We start from the raw sequence: 14,835 nt of genomic DNA on the forward strand, positions 1-14,835 counted from the left end.
GAACTGCACATGGGTAAGATGTTCAAATCAGAAGTGCAGCTCCACTAACCCGATAAACAAATATTCCTCTTCGCGAAATGTCCAAATGAGACAAAATGAAGTGGATTTATTGATCACGGATATTTGGCGCCGCTTCCTCATGAAGAACTCCGATAGCTAAGCAGCGGGAACGACAGCGGGGGCCAAGAGTTTCTCCACGTCAGCTGGGACTCGGGCAGAGAACACGTACAACAAGCACCAAAAAGGCATCCCACAAAGCACCAAACAGTAAGTGTCTTTTTATTACTTTGGATTTTGTGTTTGTCTCGCTTGTCGGCGAAATATCTCATAAAAACAGCCGTTGTAAAGCGCTGTTTCCGTATATATTTTGTTTCTTTGCTTTCCTTCACACTGTGCTCACACCTACAGAGGCGGAAGAGAAGAGAGCGGCGAGCTTCCATTCATTCCTTATGCTGCCTGGCGACCGGAAAGAAGCCTCCGGAAATACACAGGAGAGCGCCGCGATAGGAGGGCCACAGCGGCTCATTCAGCTGCGTCTCAAACCACACCTCCACACAGGGGCGGACTGGCACTGAAAAACAGCCCTGGAGTCTGACCAGCCTGGCCCAAATTAGCAGAATTGTGACACTTCCACAAATACATATTTTAACCTCTTACCCCCGCCTTAACATGAACTAGTGCATTTTCCCCAGTTCGGCTTTTTATTATTATTTTTTTGATCGGTATCATCAGCAAAAAGAACGGGAAAGGTGGTCGTAGAAACAGAGGCAAAATCATTCAAATAAATGATAAATAATAATGGTCCCAAAATTGAACCTTGTGGTACACCATACTCCACGGAATTCCTTTTAGATTCATGTTTTTTTATACTGGGCTTTACCCAAATTTAAAATCTTCTCGACTGGAGATCAACAATGTAACGCCTCATTTGAAAGCTAAGACCCACAAAAGTGCCGGAAACTTTTCGTCACATCGCCACATTTTTCTCATATTTTTTTTTTTTTTTTTTAATCTTTTTTTTCTATCATTTTTTGTTGTGTTTTTCCCCCTTTTTTTTTGACTTTTCATCCTCTTTTTCTCGCTATTTTGATGCTTTTCTTTTTAGCTTTTAGAATTGGGTAAAGCTCGGTTGAGGCGGGACCGGTGGCCCTCGAGCCAGTGGCCCGTCTGTGCTCTTCCAGAATGGACATATGGCCAGTCCGCCCCTGCCTCCACATGCTCCTGCACAAAGGGGGCTCGCCGCTCTCTTCTCTTTGAGGTCAACCGTTGGTTCCTTTTAAAAACTCCAGCCAAAGTGAAGATTTGGGAATTCTCCTGTTTTGCCTTTGCGTGTGGACATGAATAACCGAAGGAACACTTTACACTGATTTATTTTACGCAGATTTATAAATGCCCTGCTACGTGTGGACCAAGCCTTTTAAACACCACGACAATGGGCTTCATCTGCACTGGCTCTGAAAGTTTTCCGACAGACATTTCTCTGTTTAAAATATATATATATATATTTATTTCATGTAATATTCTTATCTTCTGAGATTTTAAAGCTATCAGTCAAAATCATCGAAATTATAACAAATAAGGACTTGACATTTGTAATTTTGCATGCAATGTCTCTATATCATATATTAGTTTCACATTTCAAAGCAGTACTAACTCTTCCCCCTAGAGGCCATAAGCGCAACTGCAGGTGTCGTAGCAAGTTACAATTTTTTTACTTATTAATTGTCTTGGAGAGTAAATACTACGCTTTTCACTCAAACTTGGCTGTAAATACTATTTAAAGTGACGTTAGCCCGCAGTTAGCTTTGCCCGTTAGCATGTTAGCTTCTTCTTCGTGATTCCATTAGTGTGTATTCCTTTATCCGGACCGGTGGCAGCCAAGTTGCAAACATGGTTTTCTGTCCAGAGACACCGGGGGAGATGAAAGACCCTCCAATCATCCCATAAACACTTGTATCACGAAAAGGATTTATTAAGGTAAACACGTTACTTAGTACTGCTTTAAGTGGTAGTACAGAACCAAATTAACTTTGGTATGATATTCTAATTTTTCGAGTTTCACCTGTAAACCACTGTCTTATGAGGCCTCACAGAAAACAAACGATGATAAAAAGCACTCTGAGACTTTCTCTCAAACGCTGCAGCCCTCAGTCACAGAAAGGAAAAATGTATCAAACTCTCTCAACAGAGGATATTTTGAGTCTGATAATGCTTGATCTCCATCCAGAACTCGATTAGGATAGGATTTTGCTTGCGACTGTACTTATTTTTCTGAGGGAGTTCTTTTGCGCCTCAGTAGTACCGACAGACAACATCGTTTTGTCCACCTGAAAGCACACAATGTGGTCTGTATTTTTCTCCCACTTTAATTTGTTATCGAAGATCTTTTCCCTGGTGGTCCTTTGTCTCTGTCCAGTGTCTGTGTGAAACAGAGTCTAGAAAAGAGCTCTCTGCCTGGGTAGCAGAGATGAGATGCGGAGTGATCAGGGCAAATCTTCGCTCAATTTGATTCAAATAGTTTGCAGTTACTGTTCAAATCCTGCAGGAGGCAGTGAACACACATATCACCCCAGTTACTGATCTTTGTGATGTCCGGTCCACTCTTCTCAGAATTTAGTCTGTTTTTTCCTTGTATCATGTGAATATTATGTTTATAAAGATATTGTTTAAACAGGTACCTATAGCAGACTTACCTTTATTTAAATGATATGCACTATGTCACCTGTGCGGACGGTAAGAATGTAATGTCTCTTTTTGCTGTATTTTCTTGTGAACCACCGCTGCGTCAATTCCATTTCTCACAGCGGTGCATACGCAAGCAAACAGGAAGCAGAGTAAACCAATCAGTGCTGTCGAAGCCGCGTTATTAGCGTTTTTGCGTTAATATTCGTGCAGGATTTTATATCACAAAACTCACGGACTCTTGATGTGTTTTTGGTCATTTACCGCCGATTGGAGACTTGTTTGTTTGTTTACACGCTCTTTCTCTCTCTCGTGCGCCATTTGTAGGCTTGTTTTCATTTTTCTGATGCCGGCAATGGGGGCCGGGGTTCCAGACTGAAAAAATATAGAGGGGGTCGGTTCATTCTGGTCACACTAGGCTAATATTTTCTTAGGTTTCTAATCCTCTTGAACTAAATTAATGTATCCTTTGCTCATTGCTTATTTGCACATTGATGGTAAATGGATAATACTTGGAATCTATGTTATATCTTACTCTAAACCCACTCTAACTTTTTTTCCATCACTGGATTTTAATGCACATTTTGAAGATTTGCTTAAAGGGACTATAAGGAGTTTAAAAATGTTAAAATTAAGTATTTTCCTCCCCCTACATGTTCCAGCCATGTCCTAATGTGTAGAATGAGCTCAGACCTGTTCACCACAACTGCCTCTAAAATCCTGTACGGTCACTCAAAAATGTGTCACTTCGGCCCGAATTGCCGTCATGCACGAGCTTAATATAGAAGGTGCAGTTACACATGTGGCCTGAGGTGGCAGTAGTGAGTATAAAATGGTGAACTTGCTTCCAGCCCCTTTAAGTAGCGAGTGATGGAAACTCCAAATGTCAAAACTAAAGCGCTTAATTCAGATATAAATGTATCCACTGGCATGAGGTGGTTTTTGATGTTTGCAGATAGGTGTTAATGCGCATTTTCGAAGATGGAAACACATTTTTCACATCAAGTTTAGTAGTGAATAAAAAAGAACTCGTGACTGTTGGCATTGGCAATGCCGACCGTGGACTGGAGTGGACAGAAGAGAAAAGAGGAAAAGTCACCCATCAGTCGCAGATTGTCTCTACTCCATAAAATATTTCTCAAATGTGCAGGAGCTCAAACATTGCTGCGTTCATGGTAACAGAGTATTGTAACCAGGGACCAACTGACCAGAGACGCAGACACACCGGATTTTCTTTAGAAAAAATGTAAAACCCGACTCAGGGATAGTTTTTTGCTTGTCCAGCATTTACAGTGCTGCGAGTCTTCAGAGTTAAAATACTTTTGCGTAGCTTTAGCGTGTAGTTCACCTAATGAGAATTTATTTTTGACATTACAAGTAAGAACAAGGAACTAATTCCAACATGGTAAATTAACGTGGCCGAAAACAAAACAAGAACAGAAAAAGCTTGCACCTCGAGCGAAATCACACGCACAGTGCGCCCTCTGCTGGGTAGATGCTGCTATTGCACCATTCAGCCGCCTGTTGCGCCCAGGCGTTGTTTTTGACTATAGTTTTCGACCATAACGGTATCATTTCGTTGACTTGTATTCGAATTTAAGACAGATGGACATTTTCTTTGGTGGAAACACAACTTATCTATTTGGACCGAGCACCCTCTCCATAACGTCTTCCAGCTCCTCCCCTCTGGACACAGACACAGGAGTTTTGTCTCATCATCAGGTATCGCCATTGTCAACCTCACTCATTTCTTTGTCATACCTTGTTTAAAGTTATCTTTGTTTATCTTTTGTGCACCTCTTTTGTGTTGAATGTTGAATGTGATGGTGTTGACTGATGATAAAGAATCTAATCTATCGGGAATAGTAAGTTGATTCGTTTTCATATGAATTTTACACCTAAATCACCTACTTCAAGGTGTGCCGAGATGCTTTTCATATCGAAAGTGCAGTATACAGGTTTGATGCCCACGATTGGACTTGATACCTTTATCATTGTAGGGTAATAAAGGAATCCTGGTTTTTGGAGTATAGTGTTAGACCTTATAAACCTGTAGTTATGCTTCCTGGACAGCTGAAGGAATGTATAAGAATGTAAATAAAAAATATAGAGTGCATAAATGTTAGTGTTTAAAATGAGTTTGTATTTTGAAATTGTCTTAAACACTATGTGCTCAGTATTAAACTTTGTTTTATCTACTCTTATCAGAAAGAAGTCACGGATATTGCCGGTATTTTCGCTCCAAACAGTTCATGGGGACAGTCTCTGAAACCCCCCGAGTCCCTCCTCAGTCACAGGAACAGTTCCTGCTCCGACTAAACACTACATGTAATTATCGCCAAAATACGAGCGATCGCGATGTCGTCACATCCGTTGGCCGTGGTAGGCATTTTACATTTTCATATTTGATAAACATTTGATTAAAATCCTATAATAAGCAAAAACTGTCCATAAACAGGGCATTGCTCCTCTTGCGCCGTAACAGATCTATCATTTTATAAAACTGAGTTAGAGACCTGGATGCATCAGCTGTTGCCGACCATTCACCAAAACATCCGGCGAAAATTGCGTAAGTAAACAATAACAGCGATCGCTCGTATGGGAAGTGCAAGTGTTAACATGGATTCAGGGCAGATCTGTTGCAGCTTGACGCCCTTTGATTGAAGAGACAGAGTTGTTTTATTTATAGATTTGGCTTCTTCTGTGCTCCATAATTGTTCATCAAGATTGACAAGTTGACTCCCAGCCTGCCAAGTGTGTTAGCTTGAGGTGCAGAAAGCTGGATATCCTGTAGGAAAACAGCTGATGACACTCCTTTCTAATGGGAGGAATCAAGCCAAGGAAGAATATCACTCAACATTTACTCAAGCTTATTTTTAAGAGACATACAGTTCCTAATGTGTGCATAGTAGCATTGATAGTAGTAGTAACTATAATACCAGTCTAGAGGGCTAATGAAGTGTTGAATAACTGATGCTTGCTCAGATGCGTTGAAGGGCCTACATCACTGGCCTGGAGACTAGTTGGAGACTAGTTGGAGAACAAGTACAGCATAAAGAAATAGTGATACAGTGTAGCGCTTTGAGAAACTTGTTAATTCAGGCTTGTAAGCACAATATAAGTGTAAGCCATTATTATTGTTATTATTATTATTAGATGTGTCCGAGACGTCCCCTGGAGATAAGGCGAGTCTCCAGGTAGACTTTTAAACGATTAAATTGGAATAATGGAGAATAATCTATACAATTATCAATAATTGGTAATTATGGAATTATATGATGATTATTTTGACAATGTATTGATTAATTGTTAGGTTGCAAAAATCTATATATTTCTTGCTTGAAAGCTATGAACGAAGAGTTCAGTCACTGAGCTTTAAGGCGAGACACTGCAGGTGAATAGGGAATCAATTTGAAACAGTTGCTGTAGATCACTGGCATAAATGTGAGAAAAAAATACATTGCAAGTTTTCTGTCATTTCATCTTTTCATATAAGAACAAGGTGTTTTATGCCTAAAAATGCCCCAAATTTCCCATCTTTTCGGCAACGAAATCTGAATAATGGATAGAGCTACATTCAAATTTATGGTTTCATTTTATTGATGAATGAGTTACCAAGACTTTCTCAGAGGGGATTTAGGATTTCTTTTTTAGTTTTAAAATAAGCTGTTTTTTAGTGTAAAAATTTGTGGAAAAAAAATATTTTTGCCTTATTTTTTGACATTCAAAACTCAATAAATGGGGCTTAGGGATTAAATAATAAAAAATCCTTCTGAAAAAATCTTCCAAATATTGTTCAGTCCAAGGCTGGAAAATTTGAAGTCTTCAGGTCCGACTGATGTGGACATAGTGTCGCCACAATGACAGAAAAATGTGTTTTGAGAAAAAGGCCCTTGAAATTGCATTGTCCCATATAAGTCTATGGGGGAACATTGAATCAGCGCAATATTTAAACATGTTATTGTGAAGATTAGGCATATTTTCTGTTTCCGGGTGAAAGCTTATATGTTAAGAGACCAATTTGGCCCAAAACCTGAAAACTGAAAAAAAAATGCCTGTAGTATCTCCCCTTAAGTACTGGAACTGCACTAGCACTGATGAGGCCTTGACTGTAGCAGGTGGAAATGCCAGAGTCCTTTATGTTCATTTTCAAACTGGTTTTCGCCATATGACAACTCGTCATGTGCGGTTCATTCTGCTTGGATAATTGGCTTTATCACCATAAAAAAAAAAATCTACATGACGGTTGTTATCAGTAAAACCAATATTTGATTTGAATTTATAGTATTTTTCTGATCTGGGGATTTCAGTAATCAATCAGTTCAGCCCTGACATGCTGACTCATTTGGCTATTGCAGGTTACTGTGTCCTGTGAAGACGATCCAGACCAATGATGGATCCTGATTAACCAAGAGAACTGAGCCTGATAGACAAACATGTGTGAACATATCCTATTATTGTTCATAAATTAAAGTGTCCTCTTAGTTACTTATCACCTCCATCTACATGCTTTTGGTTTCACTGACTGGAATATATTAGACCTTTGATGCAGTAATCGTTCCACAGTTATAATTCATTGCATTTGTGTGAGAGGCCACATCATAGTCTTTTAATTTGTTACAGCTGATAAATGGACAAAACGAAAGGAATCTCTTTCTCCACAATCTTAATTCTTGGGCTAGATAAATCTTTACAGGCGTATCAGTTTACTCATTTAAAGATTAGCTTTGAACTTGGTCCTTTCTTTTGCGATGCCAACAAACTTGCATCGAATTACAGTAGACACACAGAACAAAGTGAAGCAAGTGTTATGTTTCGTAATCCTCACCCCATATGACCTTTGCCCTCTTCTTTTATTTGATTTACTTTTTATATTTTAGGTTTTTCCATTTCCGATGTTTGTTTGTTGATTTAGATCCCCATTAGCTTCTGAGACTATGCAGTAGCTTTTCTTCCTGTTTGAGTTTAAAGGGATGATTCAAGATTTTTGACATAGGGCCTCATTTCCTAGTTATCCAGAGTGTTGTTGATTTCTGGAGATATTTTCTTATTTAATTCATGCAGAAGCAAAAGTGAGTCTACGGGCTCACTTACGGGCTAATGCAAGGCTAGCGCATTTCTATGGTATCAGCGAACCTGCATTAAAAACAGTGTGACCCGCTCCACAGTGCACCTGAGGCAAATCACTTATAACACCAGACTAACCATATAAATGTCTGTGTCGATAGAATCATTTTTGGAATATAACTGACCTTGCATCACATGAATGATCGCATTTTGAGGGACTATTTTCCAGCAGATCACTCCGCCGCTGCGTAGCTTATACAACCACGAAGCAGATGCTGCTCAATTCTAAGTTATTTTAAATGCAAAATGGTTAAAATTACTCTATCGACACAGACATGGATATGGTTAGTCTGGTGTTATAAGTGATTTGCCTCAGGTGCTCTGTGGAGCGGGTCAGACTGTTTTAATGCAGGCTAGCTGATATCGTAAAAATGTGCTAGCCTTGCACTAGCCTAGCACCATGTAACTCTTCAAATACAAGAACTGCATGAATTACCAAAAAAATATCTCCAGAACTTAGCAACTCTCTGGATCACTAGGAAATGAGGCCCTATGTCAAAAATCCTGAAATATCCCTTTAAAGGTGTAATATTGCGAAGTATATAATAGGTATATGGTTTATTATATTAAAATGAGAATGGATTTGGACTTCTAGCGAGCCAAATGTGTTTCAGCAAAAACTGCAGATTGTGAGTGGTGTTCCCAGTATGTAATGGTATATGCAGGACTGTAGCTCATATTATGAAGTAGTAGGTTTAGATAAAAACAAAGGTGTCCATGTAGTTTGTTGAAAAAACAAGTCAGACTTGTATCATTTTTACTCTCAGATTTATTGGATGTTCATTCTTGTGTCAGACAAGGCAGAATAAATCTGGTCACAACAGCTTTTGAAGAACTTGAACCTTGGCAGAAAAACATTTAAAAGTAGTACAAAAAAAAGTGCCACAACTAATCTGTCAAAGTATGCACCACAAATGTAAACAGTCAGATTTTTTTAAGATTACAATGATCTGATTAGTCTAGGACATTGCACCCAGAGCTGTACATAATTTTAAATATTTTTCTAACTAAGATTGACGATCTTGTTTCATAAAAGCTTTGTTTTTATTTTTCTCTCTGAACTTGGAAGACAGTGCAACAATTGCATTGCCTCACATGCTGGCCCTCAACTCGTGAAGCTCAGACACCCCCTTTTAAAGACTGTGCTCTCAAATCTGTAACATAGCCGGATACATGGTCAACTTTTTGTTTTTTTTTGGAAAATTTAACCCAAGATGATTATGTAGCTCGGAGACGTGTTTAGTATCTCCTGTTGGATACTTGGCTGAATGAAGTCTTGGTTACTCCTCCTCCCATGCTGCCTCCGTAGCCACTGCTGCCTCCGTAGCCACTGCTGCTTCTGAAGCTACCGCCGCCGCTGCTTCCGTAGCCACCGCTGCTGGCGCCGCCGCCATAGCCAAAGCTTCCAGATCCTCCAGATCCTCCAAATCCAGAGCTCACTGCAGCACAGAAAAGAGAAACGTACCATTAGATTTTTTTATATTCATGCAGAACCACATGATGTTTTTACTATCTCACCGCTGCTGGTAGACTGCTGGACATGAAGGATGGATGGAGCGGGTCCGGCGGCGATTCTGTTTAAAAGCATCAGATACACGGCATTAATTTAAATTCAAACTAAATACATAATGGTGTGGTTGTAGACAGTGAGACTTAGAAAGCAGAGCTGAAGATATTTGTTTTCTCTTTGTTCATAATGAAGGTAAAGTTTGGTGTTTTGGAGATAGTCAAGTGAATAGAATAAGATAAATAAGTACAGAGTGTGTTCTGAGAAGGCATGGAAATATGGGAAGTAGGTTGAGATGAGAGTTGTCAGGAAACAGGAGGCCCACAGAAAGACCGAAGAGATCAATGGCTGCAGTTGAAGAAGACATGGAGTTTGTTGGTGAGAGAAACTCTGAAGATTCACGGAGCAAGCATAGGGGAGAATTGTTTGGGACCTACCTTATCTCCTCTCCCTCCAGCAGCTTCCTGTAGGTGGCGATCTCAATGTCGAGGGCCAGTTTGACGTTCATGAGCTCCTGGTACTCACGGACCTGGCGCGCCATGTCCTGCTTGGCTCTTTGCAAGGCATCCTCCAGATCCTTGATTCTGAGTTTGGCGTCTTTCACTGCCAGCTCACCGCGCTCCTCTGCCTCGGCAATCTGGGCCTCAAGGCTGGCTCTCTGTAGAGAAACATACAGTTAGCCTTTTGCACAAAATCTATCATTTATACACTGTTCTGTGATTATAGAAAAGGTTTACCAACAGTCCTTTGTTCTGGGTTGGTTTTGAATCGGATGTGTGTTTTCCTCACCTGTCCCTTGACTGCCTCGATTTCGTTCTGCAGGCGGGCGATCATGCGGTTCATCTCTGCGATCTCAGACTTGGTGTTGCGGAGGTCATCACCGTACTGGCCGGCAGACTGCTGCATCTCCTCGAACTTTTGAAGAGAAGAAAAACACAATTTAGATTAGGTTGTTAGGTCAGTAATCCTTTAAACTCTTAAATGGTCATACCTTAGTTTTGTACCATGACTCAGCTTCAGCCTTGCTCTTGTTGGCGATGTCTTCATACTGGGCTCGGACTTCAGCCACAACGGCGTCCATGTCCAGGCCACGGCTATTGTCCATTTCCACGATGACAGATGTGTCTTTGATCTGTCCCTGGAGTTCGCGCAGCTCCTACAATTGCAAGAGGAAAGTAATATACAGTAAATTGTGTGTTTATAAGAAATAACAAAGCAATATTTTTTGGATATTATAGGACTGCTGTGGGGTTTAGACTTGTTCAATCACAAAACAGCCATTATTGTAACGATATCCAATGAGATTTTTCCTTGGTAAGAATTAGTACTTTCTTTTTTTATCCTGACTGACTGAAAGAAATGTGTAACACAAACTCAATTGAACAGGGTTTGATGAAAGTGAATACGCACAGCCTCGTAGACGGCTCTGAGGAAGTTGATTTCATCTTGAAGGGCATCAACCTTGGCCTCCAGCTCAATCTTGTTCATGTAGGCTGCATCAACATCCTGAAACAAAACTGTTTAGGTCATTGTTGCATCTTGGTGTTGAACATTATTTCCTTTCCCCAGACCCATGACATCCCACAACTTTAACATGTTATTAAACATTTTTCATTCACCTTCTTGAGGAGCACAAACTCGTTCTCCACAGCCGCACGCTTGTTGATCTCATCCTCATACCTGTTTTAAGTAGAAACATTTAGAAACCACCCCCAAAATCACGTTGATCACTGGCATCTGTAAGGAACCAAAGGAACACTTACTTCACTTTGAAGTCCTCGACCAGGCCCTGCATGTTCCTGAGCTCTCCCTCCAGCTTGACCTTCTCGTTGCCCAGGCCGTCGAGCTGGCGGCGCAGGTTGGCGATGTAGGCCTCGAACATGGCGTCCAGGTTTGAGCGAGTGGTGGTCTGTTCCTGAAGGAGGCTCCATTTGGTCTCCAGCATCTTGTTCTGCTGCTCCAAGAAGCGCACCTGCGATGGGGAACAAAATAGGGAAAAATTGTTAAAAAAAAATATATATATTTCATTCGTTTTGAGATGAGTTTATCTAATTAGTTTTTGTTTAGTTTCTTGTTCTCTCTTGTGTAAGTTGTACAATTCATTATTTTATCTTTGTCTCTTGCCAGTCTCTGTGCAATAAAGACTTTTTTTTGTTAAGAAACAAAAGATATCCAATGGGTGTGCCCTATGTTCTTAAGGTCATATCACATTTTTAAATACATTTACCTGACTGGGCAGTCTGCCAGGCCTCCTGTTGCCACGCCCAACTGTTCCAAGTTAGTAAGCATTTTTACTATCTCTATTCTTTGTAAATTTGTAAGTGATCTTTAATGCTTCCTTTACTTTTAGGTCACACAGAACTAATTGTGGTAGCTAAACCACACTGGACACAGCACATTTATATGGTAATGTACTTTTTGGCTGCTACAACACAATACTCTTTCTACACATAAGTATTTTACAACTTCATGTGTGTGCATTCCTGTTGCAGCCAGGTGACAGGTGCAATGTGCATTTTAGAGACTTTGGACTGTAAGGGTTCGGAGCTAGAGATAGATGCTTATTTTTCTTCCGTGGATGAGTCACTGTCTGACCCCACCCTTGTTTGAACAGTGGCTGTGTGCGGACGTTTCCTTTTTCTCTGGAAAAATTTGGGAGGTTTCTGCAAGCCAAGCTTCAGTGGATCAACTTTCACACATACATTTTTCTGTACAACTGATAACCATAAAGGATGTCACTTATTGACAAAGATAACAGCTTTTGCCTGTGAATTTTGTCCTTTTGAAAAAACTAGTTTAAGATGCCTATTTTACACAAATGTATCATTTGCGCCTGATTCATTTCAGACACACGATTAATTGCATTAGCTTCAATATTTTGAATGCATTTTACATAATTTAACACTTTTGACTTGCTTTACTTTAGGACAAAATTATCAATTTTGCTCTTCTCGGCAAATGTATTATTATTGCTTTTACCCCACCAGCGGATCAGTTTGTCAAAGTTAAAACGGTAAAAATCAAAAAAAAGTATAGTCATTAACTAAAGTAAATAAACTCATTAGTAAATGCTATGCAGAATATCCACTAGCTACTGCATGAGGGCCAGCAGGCCTAACTCACCTTATCGATGAATGAGGCGAAGCGGTTGTTCAGGGTCTTGATCTGCTCCTTCTCCTGGGTGCGGACGGCTTGGATGCTGGGGTCGATATCTACATTAACGGGGTTCAGGAGGCTCTGGTTCACGGTCACTGCGGTGATGGGTGCATACCCTCCTCCTCCTCCGCTGCCGCCCATGCCCATGGAGAACATGCTGCCGCCACCACCACCCATGCTGCCTCCATAGGAACCTCCATAAGAACCTCCAAAGGAACCACCACCATAGGCAGAACCGCCACCACCATAGGCAGAACCGCCACCACCATAGGAAGAACCACTCGAGGTCATGGTCCTCTTCACGGAGTAGCTGCTGGTAGGAGCGACGCTTCTCCGGGTGCTGCCTCCGTATTGTACGGACATGGCCTTCCTCGACTGGATCGGGTACATGTTTGCTGTGGTTGTTTTGGGGCTGGAGCTGAGAGCAGAGGGAGAAGGTGCTTCAAAGGAGAGCCAAAGCCTCTGAGTGTGTGGCTGCACGGTGCTTGTGTTTTTATGCCTGAAGGAGCTTTGGGGCGGAGCTTTCTGAGCAAACCTGTACTCTCACTTTTGTGTGTGGGGAGTGGAGGTGGAGGGGTTAGAGTGGCCCAGCCAGTCAGACAGGTAGAGGAGTGTCTCCACACACCCTGCAGCAACGACACAGAGAAACTAACCAAAGCTGGCCCTACAGTAAGGAAGGAGCTGCAGTAGTAAAATAAAACTCTGAACCAGCCTTAAAAAGACTCATAAGTTATACGTTTTATGTAGTAAGTAAAGGTGTACCAGTTTTATTTCAGAAAGTGCAAAACAAGACAACCTTCAGAGAAATCATAAGAGTTCAGGCGCACATAAAAAGAACGTTTTAAATGCATGTGTCAAACGTGATCATGCATGTATGAATTAGACAGCACTGCAATTTGATGTTCTATAAACGTATGTATTTATTTGTTTCATGCATGTTATAACTTCACTGATACACCATCCTCTGTCAAATTACAGAACCAAATATTACTGTGGATATGTATTTTATATATATATTGTTGTGCATGTTTTTTTTTTTCTTTCATGGAATTTCAGACAAAAACCTGCAAAGTTTCAAGTGAAGTAAATCCAGAGACACAAAGTCATATGACAAACAGGTTTTGAAGAATTTAATTAAGTTGGAACACATTCATGGGACGATGCCAGCGCCACCTATAATTACACCTTTGACTTCTGCTTTTCATCATTTGCCGTGTTGTAAAAAGAGATTTGCAAATAGATAGTTTTATTTAATCTGTATTATTTTGGCTGTCCCTCTTGTTGATGTATGCCACCACACCTGGTTGCAACATGCTCCACGCCATAGGTGACTCTGCATTCTTTCTACTGCTTTCACATGCACATGCCTTTAATTTCTACCACCGTGTGAAACCTTGCTCCAAAGCTCAAAAAATCTGCAGACAAAATTTATCCCTTTGAACGTCTTACGAAAAAATCCTCGGCTCACACTAAAGGGCACGCGCGGTAAGTGCAGCACGCCCCTCTGTACGTGTCGTTCTTCTGCTCGGGTACGTGTGCATACTTGACTCTTACAGCAAGCACATAAATCAGAGACAATAGAGCGAGGGTGAGGCCGCTTCCATCCAAACCAGTCGCATTATTGAGAAGGCTATAGCCAGTGATTGTATAAAGCCAGAGATTCGCTTGTCTGCAAATCTACACTGGTTTGCTGGTTTAAAAACAGTTGAAAGTGCTTGTTGCTCCATGATTAGACACAAAGTAACAGACCTACATTATATGCCTTTGTGTGCAGTCGGGAGAGTCGACATGATGTACGTCTATCAAATAATGTGGCAGTGTGGTGATGAAATGCGGTCACGGCACGGCACTGATTTTATGTCAAATTAATTAGTTTATGTACGTTCAGCTATATTGGAAGAATAGAAGACAAAGTCAGGATCCACGGCGTCCTTACACTGGGTTCCGAATTATTATGCAAATGATAGTTTTCTAAACTGTCAACTCAAATGACAGTCAGCATCATTTTCAAGCCTTTAACTGTTAGAGGATTATTTGAATGTGATTGAAAAAAACTCCCAATGGTTCAAAAATAAATATAGTTAGTACTCAAAATCTACTGTTACAAAGTTATTATGCACAATGGCGTTTCAACCAAAAACATCTTAACAGGTCGAGATATATTTTAACATAGGAGCCCTTGTGTGAGAGCAGCTTCAAAATTCTTAAATCCATTAAACTTGTGAGTTTACATCATAGATGTTTTGCTTGAGGCTCCAAAGGTTCTCAACAGGTTTGAGGTCAGGGGAGGATGGGGTCCACATCATGAGTTTCTCTCCTTTTATGCCCATAGCAGCCAATGATGCAGAGGTATTCTTTACAGC

General features: G+C 40.7%; 1 protein-coding gene across 2 annotated transcripts; it reads right to left on the minus strand.

Annotated features, from left to right (window-relative positions):
* Positions 1 to 8,599: 8,599 nt before the first annotated feature.
* On the minus strand, positions 8,600 to 12,925 carry LOC306982290 (keratin, type II cytoskeletal 8-like). Of its 2 annotated transcripts, none has more exons than XM_079582189.1 (9): positions 12,440 to 12,925; positions 11,080 to 11,288; positions 10,936 to 10,996; positions 10,727 to 10,822; positions 10,308 to 10,472; positions 10,106 to 10,231; positions 9,754 to 9,974; positions 9,328 to 9,383; positions 8,600 to 9,230 (listed from the first exon to the last, which is right to left on the minus strand). In XM_079582189.1, the coding sequence occupies exons 1-9, from the start codon at positions 12,860 to 12,862 to the stop codon at positions 9,049 to 9,051; spliced, it is 1,539 nt and encodes a 512-aa protein (XP_079438315.1). In that variant the 5' UTR covers positions 12,863 to 12,925; the 3' UTR covers positions 8,600 to 9,048. The 2 variants fall into 2 exon arrangements, with proteins under 2 accessions (XP_079438315.1, XP_079438314.1); XM_079582188.1 differs by having other exon boundaries at positions 8,600 to 9,248.
* Positions 12,926 to 14,835: the final 1,910 nt, after the last annotated feature.

The sequence above is a fragment of the Gobius niger genome (genome assembly GCF_951799975.1).
Source record: "Gobius niger genome assembly, chromosome: 24".
NCBI classification, from domain to species: Eukaryota; Metazoa; Chordata; class Actinopteri; order Gobiiformes; family Gobiidae; genus Gobius; species Gobius niger.

Excerpts from the sequence above, each read along its gene's own strand:
- LOC306982290 (XM_079582188.1), bottom strand. The coding sequence starts at position 12,862 with ATGTACCCGATCCAGTCGAGGAAGGCCATGTCCGTACAATACGGAGGC. Across the intron at positions 10,473-10,726 it reads TCAGAGCCGTCTACGAGGCT|GAGCTGCGCGAACTCCAGGG; the intron begins GTGCGTATTCAC and ends TTGCAATTGTAG. Across the intron at positions 9,384-9,753 it reads CTGGAGGGAGAGGAGATAAG|AATCGCCGCCGGACCCGCTC; the intron begins GTAGGTCCCAAA and ends GCTTTTAAACAG.